This window comes from Rhodnius prolixus, unplaced genomic scaffold, assembly GCF_049639745.1.
Source record: "Rhodnius prolixus isolate KJV_2025 unplaced genomic scaffold, Rpr scaffold_5, whole genome shotgun sequence".
Classification (NCBI taxonomy): domain Eukaryota; kingdom Metazoa; phylum Arthropoda; class Insecta; order Hemiptera; family Reduviidae; genus Rhodnius; species Rhodnius prolixus.
The window spans coordinates 25,727,338-25,747,204 of NW_027411624.1; the positions used below are offsets into that span (position 1 = coordinate 25,727,338).

The 19,867-nt window shown below is 30.7% G+C and overlaps 2 protein-coding genes across 7 annotated transcripts in view; both read left to right on the plus strand.

Annotated features, from left to right (window-relative positions):
• The first annotated feature begins 303 nt into the window (after positions 1-303).
• BicC (protein bicaudal C) lies at positions 304-13,382 on the plus strand. 2 transcript variants are annotated; one of them, XM_074137457.1, is made up of 18 exons: positions 304-675; positions 1,012-1,248; positions 1,360-1,485; positions 2,468-2,505; positions 3,583-3,652; positions 3,728-3,807; positions 3,891-4,103; positions 4,217-4,456; positions 4,533-4,751; positions 5,304-5,472; positions 5,558-5,671; positions 5,813-6,067; positions 6,801-6,899; positions 7,765-7,872; positions 8,736-8,869; positions 9,557-9,770; positions 10,693-10,812; positions 12,066-13,382. In XM_074137457.1, exons 5-18 carry the CDS (start codon positions 3,586-3,588, stop codon positions 12,161-12,163), a joined length of 2,130 nt encoding a protein of 709 aa, XP_073993558.1. In that variant the 5' UTR covers positions 304-675; positions 1,012-1,248; positions 1,360-1,485; positions 2,468-2,505; positions 3,583-3,585; the 3' UTR covers positions 12,164-13,382. The 2 variants fall into 2 exon arrangements, with proteins under 2 accessions (XP_073993558.1, XP_073993557.1); XM_074137456.1 differs by lacking the exons at positions 304-675; positions 1,012-1,248; positions 1,360-1,485 and adding an exon at positions 1,936-2,304.
• An 870-nt stretch (positions 13,383-14,252) lies between these two features.
• bsk (mitogen-activated protein kinase dJNK) overlaps positions 14,253-19,867 on the plus strand; it is an 88,462-nt gene continuing 82,847 nt past the window's right edge. For 3 of the 5 annotated variants that reach the window (XR_012461264.1, XM_074137464.1, XM_074137466.1), the window contains exon 1: positions 14,253-14,502. The gene's annotated coding sequence lies outside the window, so the exon portion shown is untranslated. Of the gene's footprint in view, positions 14,503-15,248; positions 15,396-19,867 lie in introns of those variants that run through there. The other 2 variants (XM_074137467.1, XM_074137465.1) reach the window with 2 other exon arrangements.

Here is a 19,867-nt window from a genome sequence, read left to right on the forward strand (position 1 = left end):
GTTCATGCAGTCATAATATTATTTAAAAAAATGTACAAATTTTGTATGAAGAATTTCCAAGACCCATTTTCATTAATATTATTCACATAATTTTTAAAATCTCTAAAAAAACAAAAGAATTAAAAAAAGTCGTCAGTGATAAGGCTGATGTGTGAGTCCAACCAAGCAATTCTTTTCACATGTCAAGCAGTTGTCAAAAAAATTGAGATTTCTATCAGTAAATAAGAAACAAGTAGGAGCTCAACCGAAGGTTACGTTTACTAGTTGTCATAGTCCCTTATGTTGGAAACTTGGGAGGTTAATTTAATTGATGGTTATAGTGTAAGCAACCTCTCTAGAACGTCGTACCACTTTTAAAGCTAGTCGTTTATTTATTTGCAAATTAATCGAACCCCTGATACTTCAAGGGAAATAATGGTATATTTGTCGAAGAAGACTGAAAAAAAGTCATTGATATCTGTCATCAAATCGATTTATGTCATCAACTCTTTTATTTGTTTTTGTCTTTTATAAGTGCACAAGTGATTTGCTGCATTTGATATTTAATTGTAGAAATGGCCCAGTTAAGATGGATTCAAAGAACATCAATAATTGGTTTGACTTTTGTTCATACTTTATGTCTAGTTTACCGAAAAAAGAAGCTAAGACTTTGGAAAAATGAATTTAAAAAATTAAGTAAGCAAAATTTATATTAACTTATTACTAAACAAATTTATTTTTAAGAACATCTCCCCACGTAATGAATGATATGCTTGAAAACTATTGCTCTTCCTCAATTATTTTTTAAATGTGAAGAGTAAACATTTATATTTAAATGATATAGCAACTAATTTTTAAAAATAGCTTAAAATATGTACCTAATCATGTTTCTTTCCTATTATCTCTAGCACTTTGTCAACCATTGACGAATGTATTTAAGTTATTTCCCTCCTAATTTAAACTAAGTAGTTTAGGATTTTTTTTAATACTCTAAGAATCTTTAAGCTAGTTTTTTTTTTTTTTTTTTTTTAGGTTTTGTATTTTCATCCAACTTCATAAATTGCTTCTAGTTTCCTAGAGAATGATTATAAAACCATTAAATTAATATCGTATATAGTTAGATTGCGCGGTGCGTGTGAAACATTCAAGAGGAAATTAATTTCAAAACCGACGAACCACTTTCCGAACATAGATAAAAATGATTAGTTGTGAATATTGTGTGCAGTTGAAGTCATTGAAACTGTTCACTATTGCTTATGTAGAAAATTGGTAAATATTTTCTTTTGACTAAAAACAAAAAAGTAATTTCACTAGAATATTAAAAAAAAAAAAGAAGTTTTAATTGGATTTTGTATTAATCTGTATTTATTTATTTTATAGAAAACTCTCAGCCATTTTCTGAAACACGAGAAATGCAGCTACTTCAATTGCGACAGTCGTAAGAAATTTATTGGAAGGGTTAAAAAAAAAATGCATTACATACAATGAGCATTACCTTGTATTATTGTGAGTTAAGATACAATAATAATAATAATAAGTTCATTTACCGGGTTCGAATCCAGCTGCTGACCCTTAGATTTTCTCTTCCTAGGAGCTTCTTACAGCTCACTGTCCGGTGATGGACAGTGTTGTCTGTAACGAGAGAACACTGTCCGGAGGCCGGCAGTGCACTGAAACAAGCTCCGGGCGCCAATAACCTTAGTTGTTGAAGCGCCTTAAACATTAAAAAAAAAAAAAAAAAAAAAGTTCATTTAAGTTGAGCGAAGGAAATAGTTTTCTTATATTTTAACTACTTGATTGAAAGAGAAACGAAAAAAAAGTAAATTAACTTTTTCATTTAATCTGGTTATTAACAGAAATTTTTAGCAATGTAATACCCTTAAAACCATGCTTTTGTACCGTAGAGATGTTATTGCAATTGAAGGTTTAAAAAGTACTAAGTTCATGTCAATATTAGATACAAAGTTACACATTAAAAGCTTTTAACTCCTCAGTTGTTGAATAAAATCATGTTGCGTGTTACTCTACATCCTTAGACCGAAAACTAAAAAAGTGTTTTGGAGGCCGTAAAAGTTAAAGAAAAGTAACTTATTAAGTTAAAGCAGTTCAGAGTATTTTTTTTTTTTAATTTTTTTGTTCCAATTATTACTAAGATGAGCGCCTCTGAAACTAACTCTGACTGCACAACTGGTCGTGAAAGCTCCTTAGGTAGTTCGCGTGAAGATTTACAAGATTTTGCTATTTCTTTAGGCCTTAGTTCAGTAGATTCTTTAACACAAGAAAGATTTAGAGTTGATCGAAGAAGATTGGAACATTTAATTTTTGGTAAGATTATTATTTGATTGCCCTCTTAAAAAAAAATAATAATAATTTTTCAATACAATCTTCATAGTGAGAAATATTCTGTTTTTGAGGTTTGGAAAACTGAAGATAATAAACTTAAAAATATTTTATTTGTATGAAATCCTATATATTTTTATTTTTTTAGGAAATGCACCAGAAGCCGCATCTGAATATTTCGACACTGTAAGTCATACCTAATTATTTAATTAATATTTGTAAGATTGTTTGTAGTAATTACATTTCTTAGGGCATTAGGATAGTTAGTAATTTAATAATAATATTAATAATTCTTTGTAAAATCTATTTGCGAACAAAATTCATTAATATTTTTTTTAATTAGAGAATAATAAATAAAAGAAAAGAAAAAGAAGCAGTATAATTTTACTGGATGGCAGGTTAATCAGAAATCAAAAGTTATGAAATAGGAGGAAAAAATAAACTTCTGCGAAAGGCAAGACATCATCCCTTACAAGAGTATGAAATAAAATTCTAGTTCTAGGATCAAATTAATGTCAAATTAACTACCAATAGTATAAGGGAGACTTTTATAAGAGTTGACATACCAACAAATGCTGTTAAATATCTTGAATTTATCCGTCATAGCTTGCTTGGGGAAGGCAAGATTTCGGGTTAAAACTTCAAGCACCCTGTAATAAATAATTAGTGCTTTTGGTTTAACTATGGAAAAGTAATAATAATAAATAAACAAAAACAAAAATTAAATGTAGTTAATTGATGGTCAAATTGCATTAATATTGGGAAAAAGTGAGCATGAAGCGTGCATTTGATGATACACTACATGTCAAAATCTTTTAAAATACTTACCGAAACATAATTTCTCATTGTTAATTTTTAAAATTTTGTCATGATTATAATATTTTCTCTGATATCATTATGGGCAAAAACTAATTATTTTAATCCCCCACTAGAAATTTAATAATATAATTTTTGATAGACAACAATTAACTGTCCATTTAAACGGTTTAAATATCAACTTCTTTTTGTTTCCTAACATCCTTTTGAATGTAATTTAAAATTAGGATGAACATTTTGAGCACATACTTTACGTTGTGATAGTTAATTTATTGAGACATCATGAAGGCAGATGAACGCTCCCGAAACCATATCACCATAAAATTGCTGGTTTTCACAGATATAATCTCACATGTTTGCTATTCTGTGAATTCGATCAGCTACTCATTCTCCTATTCTATTTTTATTTAACAATATTATTAATTTTTTTTTCTTGTTTTAAACAAGATTATGCAAGAGACCAAAACGCACATTGCATGGCCTTCCCGACTCAAACTTGGTGCAAAGTCAAAGAAAGGTATTTTCATTTTATTGTTATTTTAGAATGAAATACTTCATCTTGCTTGCCTTTTAATTATAATATGTTTTGTAGATCCTCACATAAGAGTTATAGGAAGAGCGGAAGATGTAAAAGCAGCTCGCGAAAGGATAGTAGCAGCACTTGATACCAAGGTGATGTTCATTTATATAATGGTCAAATGCCACAAGATTTAATTTCGCACTTTGGTTAAAAATGTTTTCATATTTTTCCGTAGAGTAATCGAGTGAATATGAAGATCGACGTGAGCTACACAGACCATTCTCATATAATCGGCAAAGGTGGTTTGACAATTAAAAAAGTAATGGAAGATACTGGTTGTCATATACATTTTCCAGATTCCAATCGTAATAATCCAACTGAGAAAAGCAATCAAGTTTCTATCGCTGGCGAAGTTTGGGGTGTTGAAAAAGCAAGGGCTAGAGTTAGGGTACATTTTGATTTTTGTTTGTTTGTTTTAAGTTTATGAATGTGAAAAGCTTCTGTTCTTGATAAACCAAAATTGTTAAATGTTTTTTAACATTTATGAACTAATCCATACAGGAATTAACTCCGTTGATCTTCTGTTTTGAATTACCTATACTTGGTGCATTGTCGTTGGCTTCTGATTGTTATTCTGCCTATATTAAATCACTGCAAGAAAAATATAATGTACAAGTAATGTTTCGCACTAGACAGAAATTAAACTCGACGTTGGTGGTAGTAAAAGGTAGTGAATGGGAAGTTGCTAGAGTCAAAGACGCAACACAACTACTTATCAATCAGATGTGCACAGCTTTAACTGTAAGTTTTGCAATATGTTTGGTTATTTGTGCTTGTGATTTATTTGTACATTTTCTGAAATAACTTTATTGAATAGGATCAAGTTTTGGTACATATGATGGTAGAAATATCACCCCAACATCATAGCATTGTATTAGGCAAAAATAATGAAAATTTAAAAACTATCATGCAAAATACTTCGACTCAAATTATATTTCTCGATCCAAGTGACCCAAACATACCATCGTTGAAGAAAAGTAACGTGACGATTACTGGTTCTATACATAACGTATACAAGGCACGTCAACAGCTAATTGTAAGTATTGATATTTACATTTAATACACTAGTTTGAGATATTTCATTAAGTTGCCCACTTACAGTAGCAATCTTAAATGTATGCTTGTACAGCTCTTCTTTTAACTCTTTTTCAAATGGTATTTAGTATTAAGGTGGCAAAAAAACGTGTAGTGCCGTTTTTTGTTCTGTGAAAGCCAAAGGCTAGCCGATGGCAGGCGCAATTGAAGCTTGTGTTTACAGTCTATAGTGGCCCGTCAAGAAACCTATAATCGTTCGAATGGCCACAAAGCCTTGGACAGCATACTTTAGAAAATTAACAGATGTTGACGCGCCTTAAATTTAAATATATATAGGAAAGCAAGTTTCTAATAATAACACATAACCTTGACTAATTGTCTTACAATTTTTTTTTTTCTGGATACACTTCAAATTTATACTTCTTATGTAATTCAATTTCATCATTTTATGTCTGAATACAAGAAGGGACTCAGGAACCGTTGAAGATTTGACCATCCCCTTTCTCAGAAGATAAGGAATTTATTAGTAACTGTCTGAGAGTATTTGTTTTAGGGCTCATTACCAATTGTATTAATGTTTGATGTACCTGAAAATTCTGTAGCAATCAATTCTGTTCAAGTGTCAGATTTAATGACAAAACTAGATGTCCTAATTACAGTACGACATAAACCAAAACAAAACGTATTTTCCTTTATAATAAAGGGAATTGAAAGAAACGTTAGTAAGTATATTTTTGGTAATGCTTTAGTACATTTGGCGAGGCCAATAAATTTTGTACTAAAACTACTTAATAATTTTTTATTTAGGTAGCATTTACGAAGCTAGAAGAAAATTGATCGCTCCTAACGATCCACCTTTGAAAGTTGAAATTCCATCGACCTACTTCATACCGAACGCAGGACCATTGTTTAAGACAATATGTTTGTAATTCTTTTTTCATATCGATATATTTTTGAAAATTAATTCTTTTTCATTTTTTTATACTCTTTAGATGCTTATGAAACTAAGTGTTCAAAGAAAAAATGAATGTTGTAATTATTACTATTATTATTATTATTTAGGGAATTTTCCAGTATATCCAGAACTACCATCTTCTCCATTGATGCTTGGACCTATTGTTCAGCAAACTTCTCCAGGAGAAAATGTTTGGCCTTCATTACCTCATTTAATGATGGCTGCACAACATGTGCCAGTTCTCACTTCATTATCGCAGCCAACTCACCATCGTTTACACCAACACTTACAACAACAGCGTCATCATCTAGATCATTTAGGCCATTTCTCGTATAGTTCGTTGTCTTTACCCGAACTTCCAGGTAATGAAAACCTGAATATGAAGAAGTTACCTTTACGAATTCATATAAAATTATTAAATTCCACTAGACACTTATAAATCTCATAAAGAGAAGTTGATTTGACCAGAATTAGTTGCGATTAAGCAAAACCTTCTGATCTAGATTACTAATAAATTACTTTTTTGGGTAATTGTAAGAACACTTACAGTTAATAATTTTTACTTTCTCTTTTTAGTTGAGAGGTTCGGATAAATAATACAAAAATGAATTTTTGCAAGTGTTTTGATAATTTTATTCTGCAGTATTTATCCTGTCCTGTCTTAGAAAAAAGTATCTTAAAATATAATATGTTCGCAAAACTGTAACAGTCTCAAATCAAAAGAACATCAATAGCGGTATATACTAATAACAAATGATTATTTTAGGGAAATGTTTTGCTTTGGTAGGTAGCCCATATTTTTTAAAAATTTATTTCTTAATTACTAAATGACAGATATTATTTAACTATTCAAACTGATCAGTTGCGTGTACACATGACTCAAATAAAATAAATACGACAACTCAGTCAGATACTATTTGCTTTAGAAAATTTTATTGTCCATAAATATATGTATGCCAAGGTAGAACAAAAGCTATTTTTTTTTAAAGAACAACAATTTGCCTGTTAAATCAATTTGATTTTCTTATTTTTTTATTGTACTGTAAAAACACTTTTTTAATCAAGTTTCCATAAAAATACTTTCTGCTTAATTAGTGTACTCCTCAAGTAATACTAGCAGCGTATCAAGCCCTTGTGTTAGTCCTCGAACTGTGTCTCCAGTTCCTCACAATGTTCCTGAACCGGCCAAAATAGGTAATTGATTTCTTTAACGAAATAAATTATTTAGGATATGTGCACATGATTAATATAACTAAAAGAATAAGGGAAGGGATTATCTCATAGGATACTACACTCCTATGCAGGGATCCATTGTTCGAAATCAGCTGCCTGCCTTTAGATTGTCTTTCTTCCGAGAAATCCCTTGCAGCCTAATGTACATTAATGGATTATGTTGTCTGTTACAAAAAAACACTGTTTGAAAGCTGGTTATTATCGAAAAAGCCTTTATGACGAATGATGTTAGTTGTTAACGTGCCTTAATTAGTAACAATAACGACATTTACTAAAGGCTGCTATTTTCTCTAAAAAAAAGCTTTAGCAGTAGATACGCTCGAAAAATCGAAATTTAAAATAGTTAAATTATAATATTAGATTATATTAATATTAGATGAATGCAGTTTAGTATGTTTTTTAAGTTTACAAAGCTTGAGGAGCGAAAAAAAAGAATATCTTAGGTATAATTACAGATCGGACAAGCTGTTGTTTCCACTATTAAATATAATTATTATTTATATTAAACAAAAGTTGCTAATCAGCCAAATTTCAATAAGATTACATTCGAAATTGATGTGTTTTTAAAAATATGAGAATATGCACCTAAGACTGCAGCTCGAATTTGATACATTAGAAAGATCTTAATAGAATAGATTAGAACTTAATAGATTAGTGTCTGTGCAATTAGAGCATTTCTTTACCTAGTTCTTGCACAACTTATATTTTCCATATATATCAGTTTCGTTAAAAATGAAAAGTTTCTTTAATCGTGCTGTCCCAACAGCTCAGTGCACTAATGTTTATTTGTATATAATATACAACTCTGTGGGAATGGCTATTTCAGACAGTACTTCCCGCTTTAGTGATCAAGTTGAACGAAAAGCTCCAGGTTTTGATCGACCAATGCTAACACCAGGTGATTACCAGAGGAAAAAGATTCATGCTCATCAAGGTAACTATCCAATTTTCATAGAAATGAAGTAATTTCTTAATATATAGGCTTTTCCAAAGCAGCTTTCCTCCTATGACACTTAATTTTAATGAAATCTTTAGAGGTTTTTCTATATGAAAATAAATCGTGTAATAATTTATACGACTTTCTTTTTCCTACTGATTTCAAAGTTCTTACTCTCAAATTTTCTTCAATTACTGACCGTTTGAGTCTATTTACTACATTACTAAATCTTTAATTCTGACTTGTAAGGTCCTCACAAGTTCTTTAATGGTGACGCTAGCCATTCTTCCTACTTGATTTTATTTTAACTTCTATAAACCTACCTGGAATTTCTAATTCTATGATATAGCTAGATGTTTTTCTTTCTTTTCGAATCTTGCCCAGAACTTTCCGAACATTATCCGATTGTTTGGATTTAACTTCTCAGTTTTCAGGAAAAAGTTGAATTAGATTTGGTTCTTAGTAACAGCTAATTTTATTTCTTTTCCGAGAAAATATTACTTGTCTCAATAGAAAGCTTTTTGATGATATTAGTTCGCTCTTAAATTTTTTCCATTTAAGCCAAAACCTTAAAACCTTTCCATCACTATTTACTCATAGCTATCGGATAAGTCTTCGAACTTGCAATTTTTTCTTGTTGGACTACAAGAACATGAGTATTTGTAACGGCGGAGGATCTGTACTTATTACCTCTTCTGCTGTGCAAAATACTTCCAGCATCCTGGACATCCGTTCTTTGGAAGAGATATTTCAATTTGTTGAGAGAATTTTTATAAGTGAAAGTCAATTGAGAGACTTTTTTTTTTGTTACAATAGTTACAATAGCCCTACCTATTATTTATTAATTTTTGTACTTGTAGCATTGCAGAAACCAGTCAGTTGCAGAGAAATTCGAGTGCCAAATTCATCATGGTTTGGTTATGGCTTTAGTCAATCTAGCCCTACAGCTGCTTTAAGAGAACAAAAAATTATTGATGAAAAGAGAGCTGTACAGGTAAATCTTTATTTTAATTATTTTCAAGTGAATCTTTGTGCACTGTCAAAGATTCACTTTGACTACAGTCAAAATCGGGATCTAAAAGATCTGTTCTATTATCATGAGGAGATCGCATTTATTCATGGTTATTTATAAAGAGGAAACGAAATTATTTGGTGGAGATTCGTCTTTAATGGACATTCTAAATGTATTTATAGGAAAAAGCTGAATAGGGAAATAGAGATTTGAGTGTGCGTCTACTCCGTTTAGTGGATTTAGGATACAAGTAATAGTGTCTGGAATTCATCCAGAGCCAAACTCTCTGCGCCCTAAAAAAAATAATCTATGCTTTCAAGGTTTATGAGTTTATTTTTTAAATTGCCTTTTAAAATATAGTGTAAGTCTTTTTAGAGGAGAGTGTATTTGTGATAATGTGCTAGAAAACGCTGAGGTTCCCTTCTCTAGTGCCAAGATTGCATTCAGCAATAATTCTGAAGTACCTGGCTTTAGCGTGCGAGTTTTGGAGGTGTTATAGATTAGTTGACTCTAAATCTTGAAGAATACACTAATAGTTAAAAATGTAGCTGCTCACAACTTACTATTAATACTTTTTTTGACCATTATACCTGTTGCTTTTTTTCTTCCCTTCCCTAATTTCACTTATTATTCTGATTAAAATTTGAATGGGTTTTATTTTCCTTAAAGGAATGGCTGGGCAATGGAGGAGTGGAAAATGATTATTCTTCCACACAAAATAATTTTGACATTGTATCATCTCGTACGAATGTGTCAGATGATCAACCATCAGTTAGTAACTATCTGGAAGCTGTATCGCAAGCAACCCTCTCGTCAATAACAAATCTGGATTCACAAGATCTTTATACAATACTCGCCACAGTCGGATTGGAGAAATATTCACGTATGTATTTAATGTTTGTATTCCTTTTATTGATATTAACTTGAATTTTAAATTAAAAATCTAAAAATAGCTAACAATCTATAATCTACGGAATAATTGAGCAAAGTGAATGACAACATGATCATCCAACCAGCAAATCAATGGGAAATGAATTTCACTTTACAGGTACTAAAAAAGGTAACATATTTACTCACTGTAGCAATCATTGCAAGGACGATTTTTTTTTAGCTGTATACATGTAAATGAACAAATGAATACATTTTTAAATTTCACCTTCGAGAAAACAGGATAACCGAAATTAGCAAGTTTAATTTATTTCACGTTCTAAGGTTTAATGTTTTATTTGATTTTATTAGTATAAAATAATACATTTTTCCATCAATATTATCACTTTTAACAATTACATTTCAGATTTATCCTGTGATCTGAGTATAAGTTTAGAAGAATAGTTTGAATTTAGGAATATGAGTACATATTATGCTAATATGTACTTGATATTATGCTAATTACCTTGTGAAATATTTCAGGGAAAATTGATACAGATTTTGGCAGTCAAAAAATTGTTTGTATTTTATTATCATGGTTATTCTCTTAAATATATTTACTTTTTTTTCTCAAATTACCAACTAGAAGTAACCTTGGAACAATTCCAGAAAAAAGAGTAAGGTTATAGTACGTATATTCGACTCCAACGAGGAGATAGGAGATCACGGGTTCAAATACAGCTGATGGCCATTATATTTTCTCTTTCTCAGAGCTTCTTACGACTCACTGTCCGGTGATGGATAGAGAGAACACTGTCCGGAGCCAATAACCTCAGATGTTGGCTCGTCTTAAATAAAAAATAAATAAATAAAAATTCCCGAAGAAATTAATAGTAAGTGCACATACCTTTCTAATTTTGTGCATTCCTTTGTTTCAGAATTATTTAAAAAACATGAAATAGATACGTCTACTTTTCGGACGTTAACTGAAAATGATCTGAAGGAAATCGGTATTTCTATGGTAGGACCAAGACGTAAAATTATGATATGTATTGCTGGTAAGCAATTAAAACTATTTTTTCGTATACTGACATTTAATTAAAATTAATTTATGTAGAATACGCAAAGCATTTTAACACATTTATTAAATAATTTAAATAAATAAATTACTTAGTTAGTTAAGAGGATCACTTTCTAATTGACCATTCTCAAGTTCGCTGGCTTGCTTACTCCATGGTACGAGGATCGTTCTAGCCCCTTCTTCCAGCTAGATTTTTAACCTCTATATGTGTGCTTTATTCGCTTGCTTGAAATTTAAAGCTTCAAGGGCAGCCTTCATCTTGGATTAGTCTTCCCTTTGGACATCTACTACCAAGATGTTTTCGCTTCTGTTTTTTCTTCATTCTTCTGTAAAAGTGCCCTGTCCAGATGTCAAGATACCTTAGTATTTTTTATTTACTTATCTCGCCTATGTTTAGATTATATTATATTTGTTTAGAGAGTGGCAATTAGCAAAAATTTGTACGAATGATAAGATCTATTGTGTCTTCCAAGGATCTTAGGAAGAAAGGAAGGTAAAGAGTCACATTTGTGTGTGTGAGTGAAGGCCTTCAGAGAAAAGGACCTCCTAGGAGTTTCCGGCATTAGTAGCGGAGATGGTCATGTGGGTCACATCTCATGGCAAGTATTTTGAAGGGGCAAATTAAAGTTATCGAAAATTATAAGTTAACCTGCTTATAAACAGGTGCAAAAACTTTTAGGATAGAGTTCGTTTAAGAGGATGAGACTTGCACAATTTTGGGGGCAAGGTAAATACTGAAGAGTGGAAATTTCTGCTAGCATAAGCAAAATAAATTCTTCTTTTAAATAAATTAGATAAATTCTTTGAAGATTTACTGTAATTCCCTCTCAAATTCAATTTGCTTGATCTAAGTGATAGCATATATAAACATGTTCTAAATTTTGAAGTTCTTCTCAATTTTCTTGTATAAAAATGTATTTTCTTTTTATTGAAATATGGATATTGGATCCGCAATAGTGAACAATCTCAATTTCATCCGTCATACCTTTACTTTTGCTATGACCGAATCCTGATTTACAACCATGTTAATAAGAATTTAATAGAGATAGCTTAAGTCATAAGGTGATGCAGGGTGACAGAAAGTACACTTAGTAAAAGTCAAAATTCTCTACATTAACCTGATGATTTATTCTCTGAAGATAGATCAACAAATGATAATTGGCATTATAGATAGTTTTTGTTTTTACTACATTTATTCTGTTTATTCGTTGAGGTTTATTTGTTTTGTAGAACTGAACAATAGGGAAAGAAACCCTATGCGCGGAAGTGCTGCACCAGGTGCTGAACGGAGAAGCTCTTCAACAACTAGTTTAAACGAAAATTGGTGAGCAGCAGTCGATCAGCAGTTTCCAGTTTCTTAAGATATGCCATATTAGCTGTAATAGTAAAGAAATATTGATATTATAGTTGCATAAATTACGTAATTAGGCGATAAAAATTGCATGTTATTAATAGTTTGTTATTTATTTATTAACAAATTTCAATTTAAAAGGAATATTTAATTAAAAATGAATAAATAAATATTCTTTTTAAAAATTTAAAACTTACCTATATATTAAATTGCAAAAATTTTACACAAATTCTTTTTATTAGTAAACAAGCTTTATTTTAATTAAAATGGTTTAATAACATTATAAATGTGAGTAATTTATATTTAATATTTAAAAAGTTATGAAGCTTGCTGTAAAGAATTTGTGTGGCTATCTATTCTTTAATTCCTTTTTCTTTTATATAAATATATGTTGTGTTTTTTGTGAGGAAGTTTCTATTGTAATCTTATTATGAATTTAAAGTTTTAGTATGAAATACAAATTTGCAATTATCAATTCATTATGTGATATTATTTAAGAAAATTTATATAAAATTTCATAATTTTATTCAGTATAAAAATTTTGGGGAATTTTTCTGGCGAGTCAAATAAACATTTTTAGGTATTATTTAGGAGCGTATCATCAAATAAAGCATTTTTATTAATTGTCGGAAATAGCTTTTTAGTCTAAATTAGTCTTTTAAAATAAATAAATTCTGAATTAATTACTCGTGCTTAGAAAAAAGAATGTGTTTTCTAAACAATAAACATTTATAAAAATTACAACAAAATAAGTATGATTTTTAATAACTAAATTATTTTTTCTTTGCACGGTAATTTCTTCCAACAATTGCTTTAATTTTTTTTTTTTGTTGTACAATTTTTGTTAGGTTATGTTATACATTATTAACGAATACCATTTCCAAAATTTAAAATCATTGTTAACAAATATTTGTAATTTAATTTTTGCAATGAAAAAGTTCGAATAATTTTTTAATCATGTTTAATAGATTTAATTTTATTGCAACGACTGTCACAAATTTATCAATAAAATTCTCCAGCCTACTGGGCGTGATGAAATTCTGCTTGTGTTTAGTAAAAAATTATTCATTGAAAAAAAAATAAATTAAAAAAATAAGCTTATTATAAATTGTTATATCTGTTACTAAATAAGTGTTATAAGTAATAATATATTTATCTAAAGTATAGAAATAAAATTATGTAAACTGCCCGGAATATTCCAATGTCTTTGCAATTCAATGAGGTGACTCATTCCTAAATTTAATAGTTTTTAGTATTCCACTGTCTTTATAATTCATTACTTTCGTTTTCGTTCTGATCTTTGAAACGACAATTATTGATATAGCACTTACAAAGGAGTAGCAAAGTATGGTTTGACAAAATATTCCTTTTTAAGTCCTATTTCTATTTCAATTCTAGGCTTTTTCATTCCCAGAGAAAGATGGTTATAAAGAAAAGAAATAGGTCCAAGAATACTATCCTGAAGAACTACACGTTAAAAAAGGAAGAGTAGTAGTTTCCTCATGACCATGAAAATATCTATTAGAAAGGTCTTATATTAAGTTTGTAAGCACGAGAAAGAATGTGTTTAAGTTTCCACAGGAAATCTAGACTTCATATCTGAATAAATGATTGTGGATTATTAAAGGAGTAAATCGATGAATTGGTAAGGGTTGAATTGGCGAAGGAAGTTGTTTTGAGAGTCAAAAAAAGAATGGATATTGTTAAGAAGTGTTTCTAATATTTTGTCCATTAGGACGTCAAAAAATTCGAAGAATGAGGTTTGCAGAACTGATAATCATTTTAGTTATTTAGGACTTTTACTGGCAGAGCAGAACAGAGAGGGTCATAGAAGTATGTACCACTTTTGCTATAAAATATACTACGTACATTTTGGTAGTGTATGTGAGTTAGAACATAACCAGAAGGTTTCTGGAGAAAGTTGTACAAAGAAGTACGAATGATAGATGAACTAAACACTTGAAAGGAGCGGAAAGTGATGAAAGAATTTAAATTTAAATCATGGTAGTCATTTTGCCACAGCCATCCATATTAAACATTGATTTAAACGCCGCCATGTTTGGTGATTATATCTAGTGTTTAAGAGGCAGTGGGTCAGTGACGAGTGTTGGTGTGAATGTGGTATCGTTAGTTATCAGTTTCTTTGCTAAGGAAAAGAGAAATTAAGTCATGATATTTGATTAATTTTCCTATTAATATTTTGAAAAGAGAATGATGTGGAGGGGCTAAATATTTTGGGCGTATCACCATTGTGGTGCGCAGTTAATTTTTTTTCACGGGACCCTTAGTGCCCTGTTGCATAGAAACGTAACTAAGGTAAGCGTTTATCAAACATTTTCTAATTAACCTTTGTCTTTTAAATAAAGTACAGAATGTAATACTTAATTTAAATGAAAGTAATAGGTTTCCAAACTTAATGATTTTCAGTTAGGTTATTTCGTATTTCTTGTCAAGTGTTCGGTAGAATGGATTTTTTCTGAAGTGGATTTTGTATAGACGGTGAAATCAATTCATGTGTTGCGTTACATGTTTTCTAATTTCAATCTTAATTAGTTTTGTTTCTCCTGAAATTATTTATAAAACATTGAATGTAAGGTTTAGGTTCCTGGCATCATTTAATGTTTAAAATTCATTTCCTTTTAATAAGATAATTTTACAATAAGATATCTGCTATCGGCTTTTCTGATAATGTATATTGATAAGTATTGGGGGGTTAATTGAAGCTTAGGTTAGTTGATTTCTTCTGCGATCTTTTGATTCTGTGGTAAATGGAATTTGTACTCTTCTCTTGTGGCATGTTTAGTAATTTTATTGTCAGTGATCACTTGAAAAGTTATTAAATTTTTGTATAAAAAGAAATTTTACCGGTTTTGTTAAACCTAACCTTGTTGGACAGTGGAGGTGATGAATGAAGGTGTAGGTGTGGGATGCTGGACTCATGTATTGATCACTCCTCCTAACCACGCCCCTCCCTCGCCAAAAACCGAAAAGCTTGTTATACGTACGCGCACATCTCTCTTTGTAACGCACGTACCCCAAAAACAACTGCGGATCTTTCACATCTTTGCCGGCAAATCAGCCATCTTGAATTTTCCATGAATACCTCAGTGTGGAAGGCTTTTTTAATTTTCTTCAGTTTTCTCAGATAAACAAGCATATGTCGTGCACTAACATGTGGCTCCCATTGTAACTGATTCAAGACTCCAATGGTGAGTTAATTTCCAAAACTATCAACGTTTTTTGAACCACAGTTTTTTAAAAGTAAATAAAAATAAAAAAGTTCCAAATCTTACGTAAAATTAAGTTTTAAAATCTTTCTTTACTTGAGTCATAACTTCTTTTGAATTTTAAAAAGGATCACCCGTATTCACAATTTATTCTGCTGTATTTAATTAGTATTATATTTTTATTAAGAAAAGCAGAATTCATTTTTATCAAATAAATCAATATTAAAGGAGTTGATTAATTTCTCCTTAATATTGGAAATTTAACAATGCATTCTCAATTAAACATTGTTTTAAAGTTTTTCTGTTTGAACTGTTAGATGAAAATTGCAGTAAGAAAAAGATGTATATTGACTAGACAAACATATTTATGAAATTTATTTTTTTTAATGGCATTTCCATAGTCTTAAATTGAAATAATTGGATGTACCAATTAATAGCATCATAAGATAAAGCAAAAGAAATTTTAATTATAGATAATAATTTTTTATTTCCAGTGTGTACAGTACAACCTGTATACATAAATAAAATACGAGTAAGAAAATCTCTTCAAACTTTATAATTTATTTGTAATTTTCACTTTTCTTCTGGAGGGGATTGCCAGTTATATGTAATGAATTTATGCTAGGGAGATAGTTTATTTTTTGCCATTAAACTAACAAAACTAGTAGGAATATCATGTAATTTAGTATTGATAAAAATATCTTAAAGATCTGCAGAGAATTATTTCAAGGGAGTTTGATATTGATTTAATACTTGCCTTACAAAAGCAATAGTTATTTTTGTAAAAAAAAAGTTGGTGGAAGGTTTATTAGTTCATTTCCCATTTTGTTAGAATTTCTTTCTTCTCTTTTAGATTTAAAACGTTTTTGGATTACTAATTTCAAGCAACTAATTTTATTTATTTATTTTTGTGATATGTCCATTTCAAGACTTCATTAAATTCCTAATTTAAAGTAAAAATAAGTTAATAATAAGCGATTAATTTGAAACCAATACAAATAACAAAGGGTCATCATATTATTGTCCCACTCTTCATCGACTTAGTAGAGTACAGGCCAAATTCGACTAGAAAGCAGGTCACTTTTGGTCCACCCTCAGCTCTCTCTTACAACTGAAATTAGGGACACATATAAATCGCTAAGGTGTGTTGCATGCTAACTATAATTCCATGTGCCGGGCAAGGTTGGGGAATTTAATATATGTGACGGTCACCAATATAGAATGGAATTCTTACAAATTCGAAGTTGTGCCAGCTCTTCTTTAAATAAATATCTTGGTATGCCTATTTTCTCTTATTTCCATCATCTTTGTTTTTGGTTTCGTCTATTTCTTGTTTTGTTCCAGATATCGCATATTACTAAAGTTTTTTTAACTTTTTGATTTAATTTTTTTTTTCTACTTTTACTACTAGGTAAAGGAAAGAATTTGTACATGTCTGTTTCTAGTTTGAACCAGAAATATCTGCTTTTAGGACTCTTGAGTCAGAAAAAAAAAAATGGCACAATGTTTGTGAGATTGTTTGAAAATTTACCTGTAAAACGAAAAATCGCAGAAAGATGAAACCTGTTATATTGATTAGGTCACATCTAGGGTTCCAAATTTAACTTTATACATATGATAATGTTTAATCTGTATATGCTTTTGATTCAATCGATTTATTTTTTTTCAATCGATGCGCGTCATAAACAAACTGAATGTATAATGTCTATTTGGACCTTTGAAGAATAAAATAAATATGACTAAACTGTTGAAAAATGTGATCTAGTCTGCAGTGCTGGATTTTATGGTTGATCTTATCCGTCTTCTTAGCAAGGCATGTTTATTGTATCTCTGATCAGTTTCGGACTTATACGCATCAGAGATACGTACGAGGTCTGTAAATTTAGTAATGAGACTGATTTTTTTAAAAATTTTTATTGATTTTTTAAAAAACATTTATTCAAAAAGAATTATAATTCTGTATTGTCCCCTTCAAAATAACTTCCTTCTGAAGCCACACAGCGCTGGAGACGTTTCTTCCACTCCTCATAGCAGTGCTCCAACTCCTATACTGGAATAGCCTTCAGCTGGTCGGTTACAGCCGTTTGAATGTTTTCGACTGTCTCAAAATGAGTTCCCTTGAGGTGATTTCTCAACTTCGGGAAGAGAAAAAAGTCACAAGGAGACTCAAGTCAGGCGAATAAAGAGGCTGAGGAGCCACAGGAATGTTTTTACTGGCCAAAAACTCGTTTAGTCTGTGTGACAAGGAGCATGATCGTCATGCAACACCCAATTGTTCTTGTTGTTTGGTCTCACACGAATGACCCCTTTTTCGAAGTTTTTCGAAGAACCTCTCGGTAAAAGTGTTGATTGGCAGTTTGACCTTGAGGTAGGAACTCTTTGTGGTTCTTGAAAAACTTCGAAAAAGGGTCATTCGTGTGAGACCAAACATCAAGAACAATTGGGTGTTGCATCACGATAATGCTCTTTGTCACACAGCAATTTCAATAAACGAGTTTTTGGCCAGTAAAAACATTCCTGTGGCTCCTCAGCCTCCTTATTCGCCTGACTTGAGTCGTTGTGACTTTTTTCTGTTCCCGAAGTTGAAAAATCACCTCAAGGGAACTCATTTTGGGACAGTCGAAAACTGTAACCGACCAGCTGAAGGCTATTCCAGTATCGGAGTTCGAGCACTGCTATGAGGAGTGGAATAAACGTCTCCAGCGCTGTGTGGCTTCAGAAGGAAGTTATTTTGAAGGTGACAATATAGAATTGTAATTCTTTTTGAATAAAAAAAATCAGTCTCATTACTTAATTTACAGACCTCGTATATTTAAGAGTTTGGTTTATAGATTTCTACTTCACTTAGTCAGCAAGTATAGAGCTAGACGGAATAGTGATTACTGCTAACCATATTGTTTAATCTATCTTTTTATTTTCATTGATTAATAGAATGTGAGTCAAATGTTTATAACGTAATAATTATACATTAATTTATTATATAAACCTTGCCTAGCCTAGAAATAATGCTACTGCTAAACAGGTTTAAGATAGTGTTAAAAAACACTTACTAGAATCCCATGATTTGCAATTCATGTCGATAATTGGGAAGTACGTCATTTTGTAATGTATTTCCCAGTTACTCGTAATTTTTTTTTCAACAATATGAGCAGCAAATATTTTAATCTGACACATAAAAATGCAAATAAACTAAATGCTTTAAACAACCTTAATAGAAGTAATTAGACAATTCAATTACAAGTAGTTTTTCAGATTGTGTAAACTATAGTTTGCTAAAATTAGTAATTTTAATTATTATTATTTTTTTTTAAAGCTAATTTCCCAGTATAACAAACTGGTTATCTTTCCCAATTTATTAAACAACTGGTTACAAGTGTGGTATATTGCTGGGGAACTCTCGCCGTCATCGCCATGCTAATAGAATCATCTAAAAAACTTGCCGCAGGTTCGTTACAGGGGAAAATTGGATAAGCTAGTTAATTTCAATAAGTGTTTTAGAAGTTCTAGTTAGGAAACACTTCTCACCTTAATTCCCCCCATACTAGATGTTCTAAAATTTAATTACATATCTATCTAGTTTTCTCTCTTGAGTGATCTAGTTTTCTCTCTATAACCGAGTTAGTAAATTTTACATATTTTTTTTTTAAAAAAAAGATGAGTACAAGATTTTTATTTATAATTTAGGTTCTAATTAATACAATTTTTGAACTCTTAATTTTTAATGATTACTAACCTTATCTAGATTATTAAAACAGGTATTACAGCGAAATGGCATTTTATGAGGGGGGGAAACGTGCCCCCAATCATCCTTAGAACACCCTACGTAAAACATTTGCTGTCAAAAATTATTGATGTGCAAATATGTAATGTAGATACAAGATTTGAGTAACCTATTAAAGAACCCTGGTTTACCAGGGCTAACATGATTTATCTATATTTTGGACACATACACAGATTTATTTTGTAACCATCTAAACCAGCGGTTCCCAATCTTTTTCCATTAGTGTACTCCTTTACCTGATTGTTTCCTTAGTGTGTACCCCTAACATATAGTATAGGGTGTTCATTTTAAGACGGCTCAAATGCCATTTCATGCTTAAACGGTTGTTCTGAGCGAAGAATGGTAGAGGAAAAATTTGTTGCCCGTCACCTCTAGTTTCAGAATATGTGATTTGATTTTAGATTCCTGCCCGCATACGCGGCTGACGCGCGACCAAAAGTGAGGATTTGCAGTTGATCCCCATTTTCATGTACACAGTTTTAAAGAGTATATAAAGTTATGAAAGAGACAGGAAACCGCAATTAGATATCTTCAAAATTAAAGGTGCTAGGCCATTTCAAAATCTGGATATTTATTAATCATATTTCAATTTTTTAACTTATCAAAGAGAAAGAAGAGCACGCGATAGGTCATTTTTATGTATTTTGTTATCCCCTTTCTACTAAAAATATTG

Bases quoted from the DNA above. Each gene is read 5' to 3' on its own strand.
- BicC (XM_074137456.1), top strand. From the start codon at position 2,133: ATGAGCGCCTCTGAAACTAACTCTGACTGCACAACTGGTCGTGAAAGC. The intron at 2,506-3,582 runs GTAAGTCATACC...GTTTTAAACAAG, and splicing joins CATCTGAATATTTCGACACT to ATTATGCAAGAGACCAAAAC. The intron at 6,068-6,800 runs GTAATGAAAACC...CTGCTTAATTAG, and splicing joins GTCTTTACCCGAACTTCCAG to TGTACTCCTCAAGTAATACT.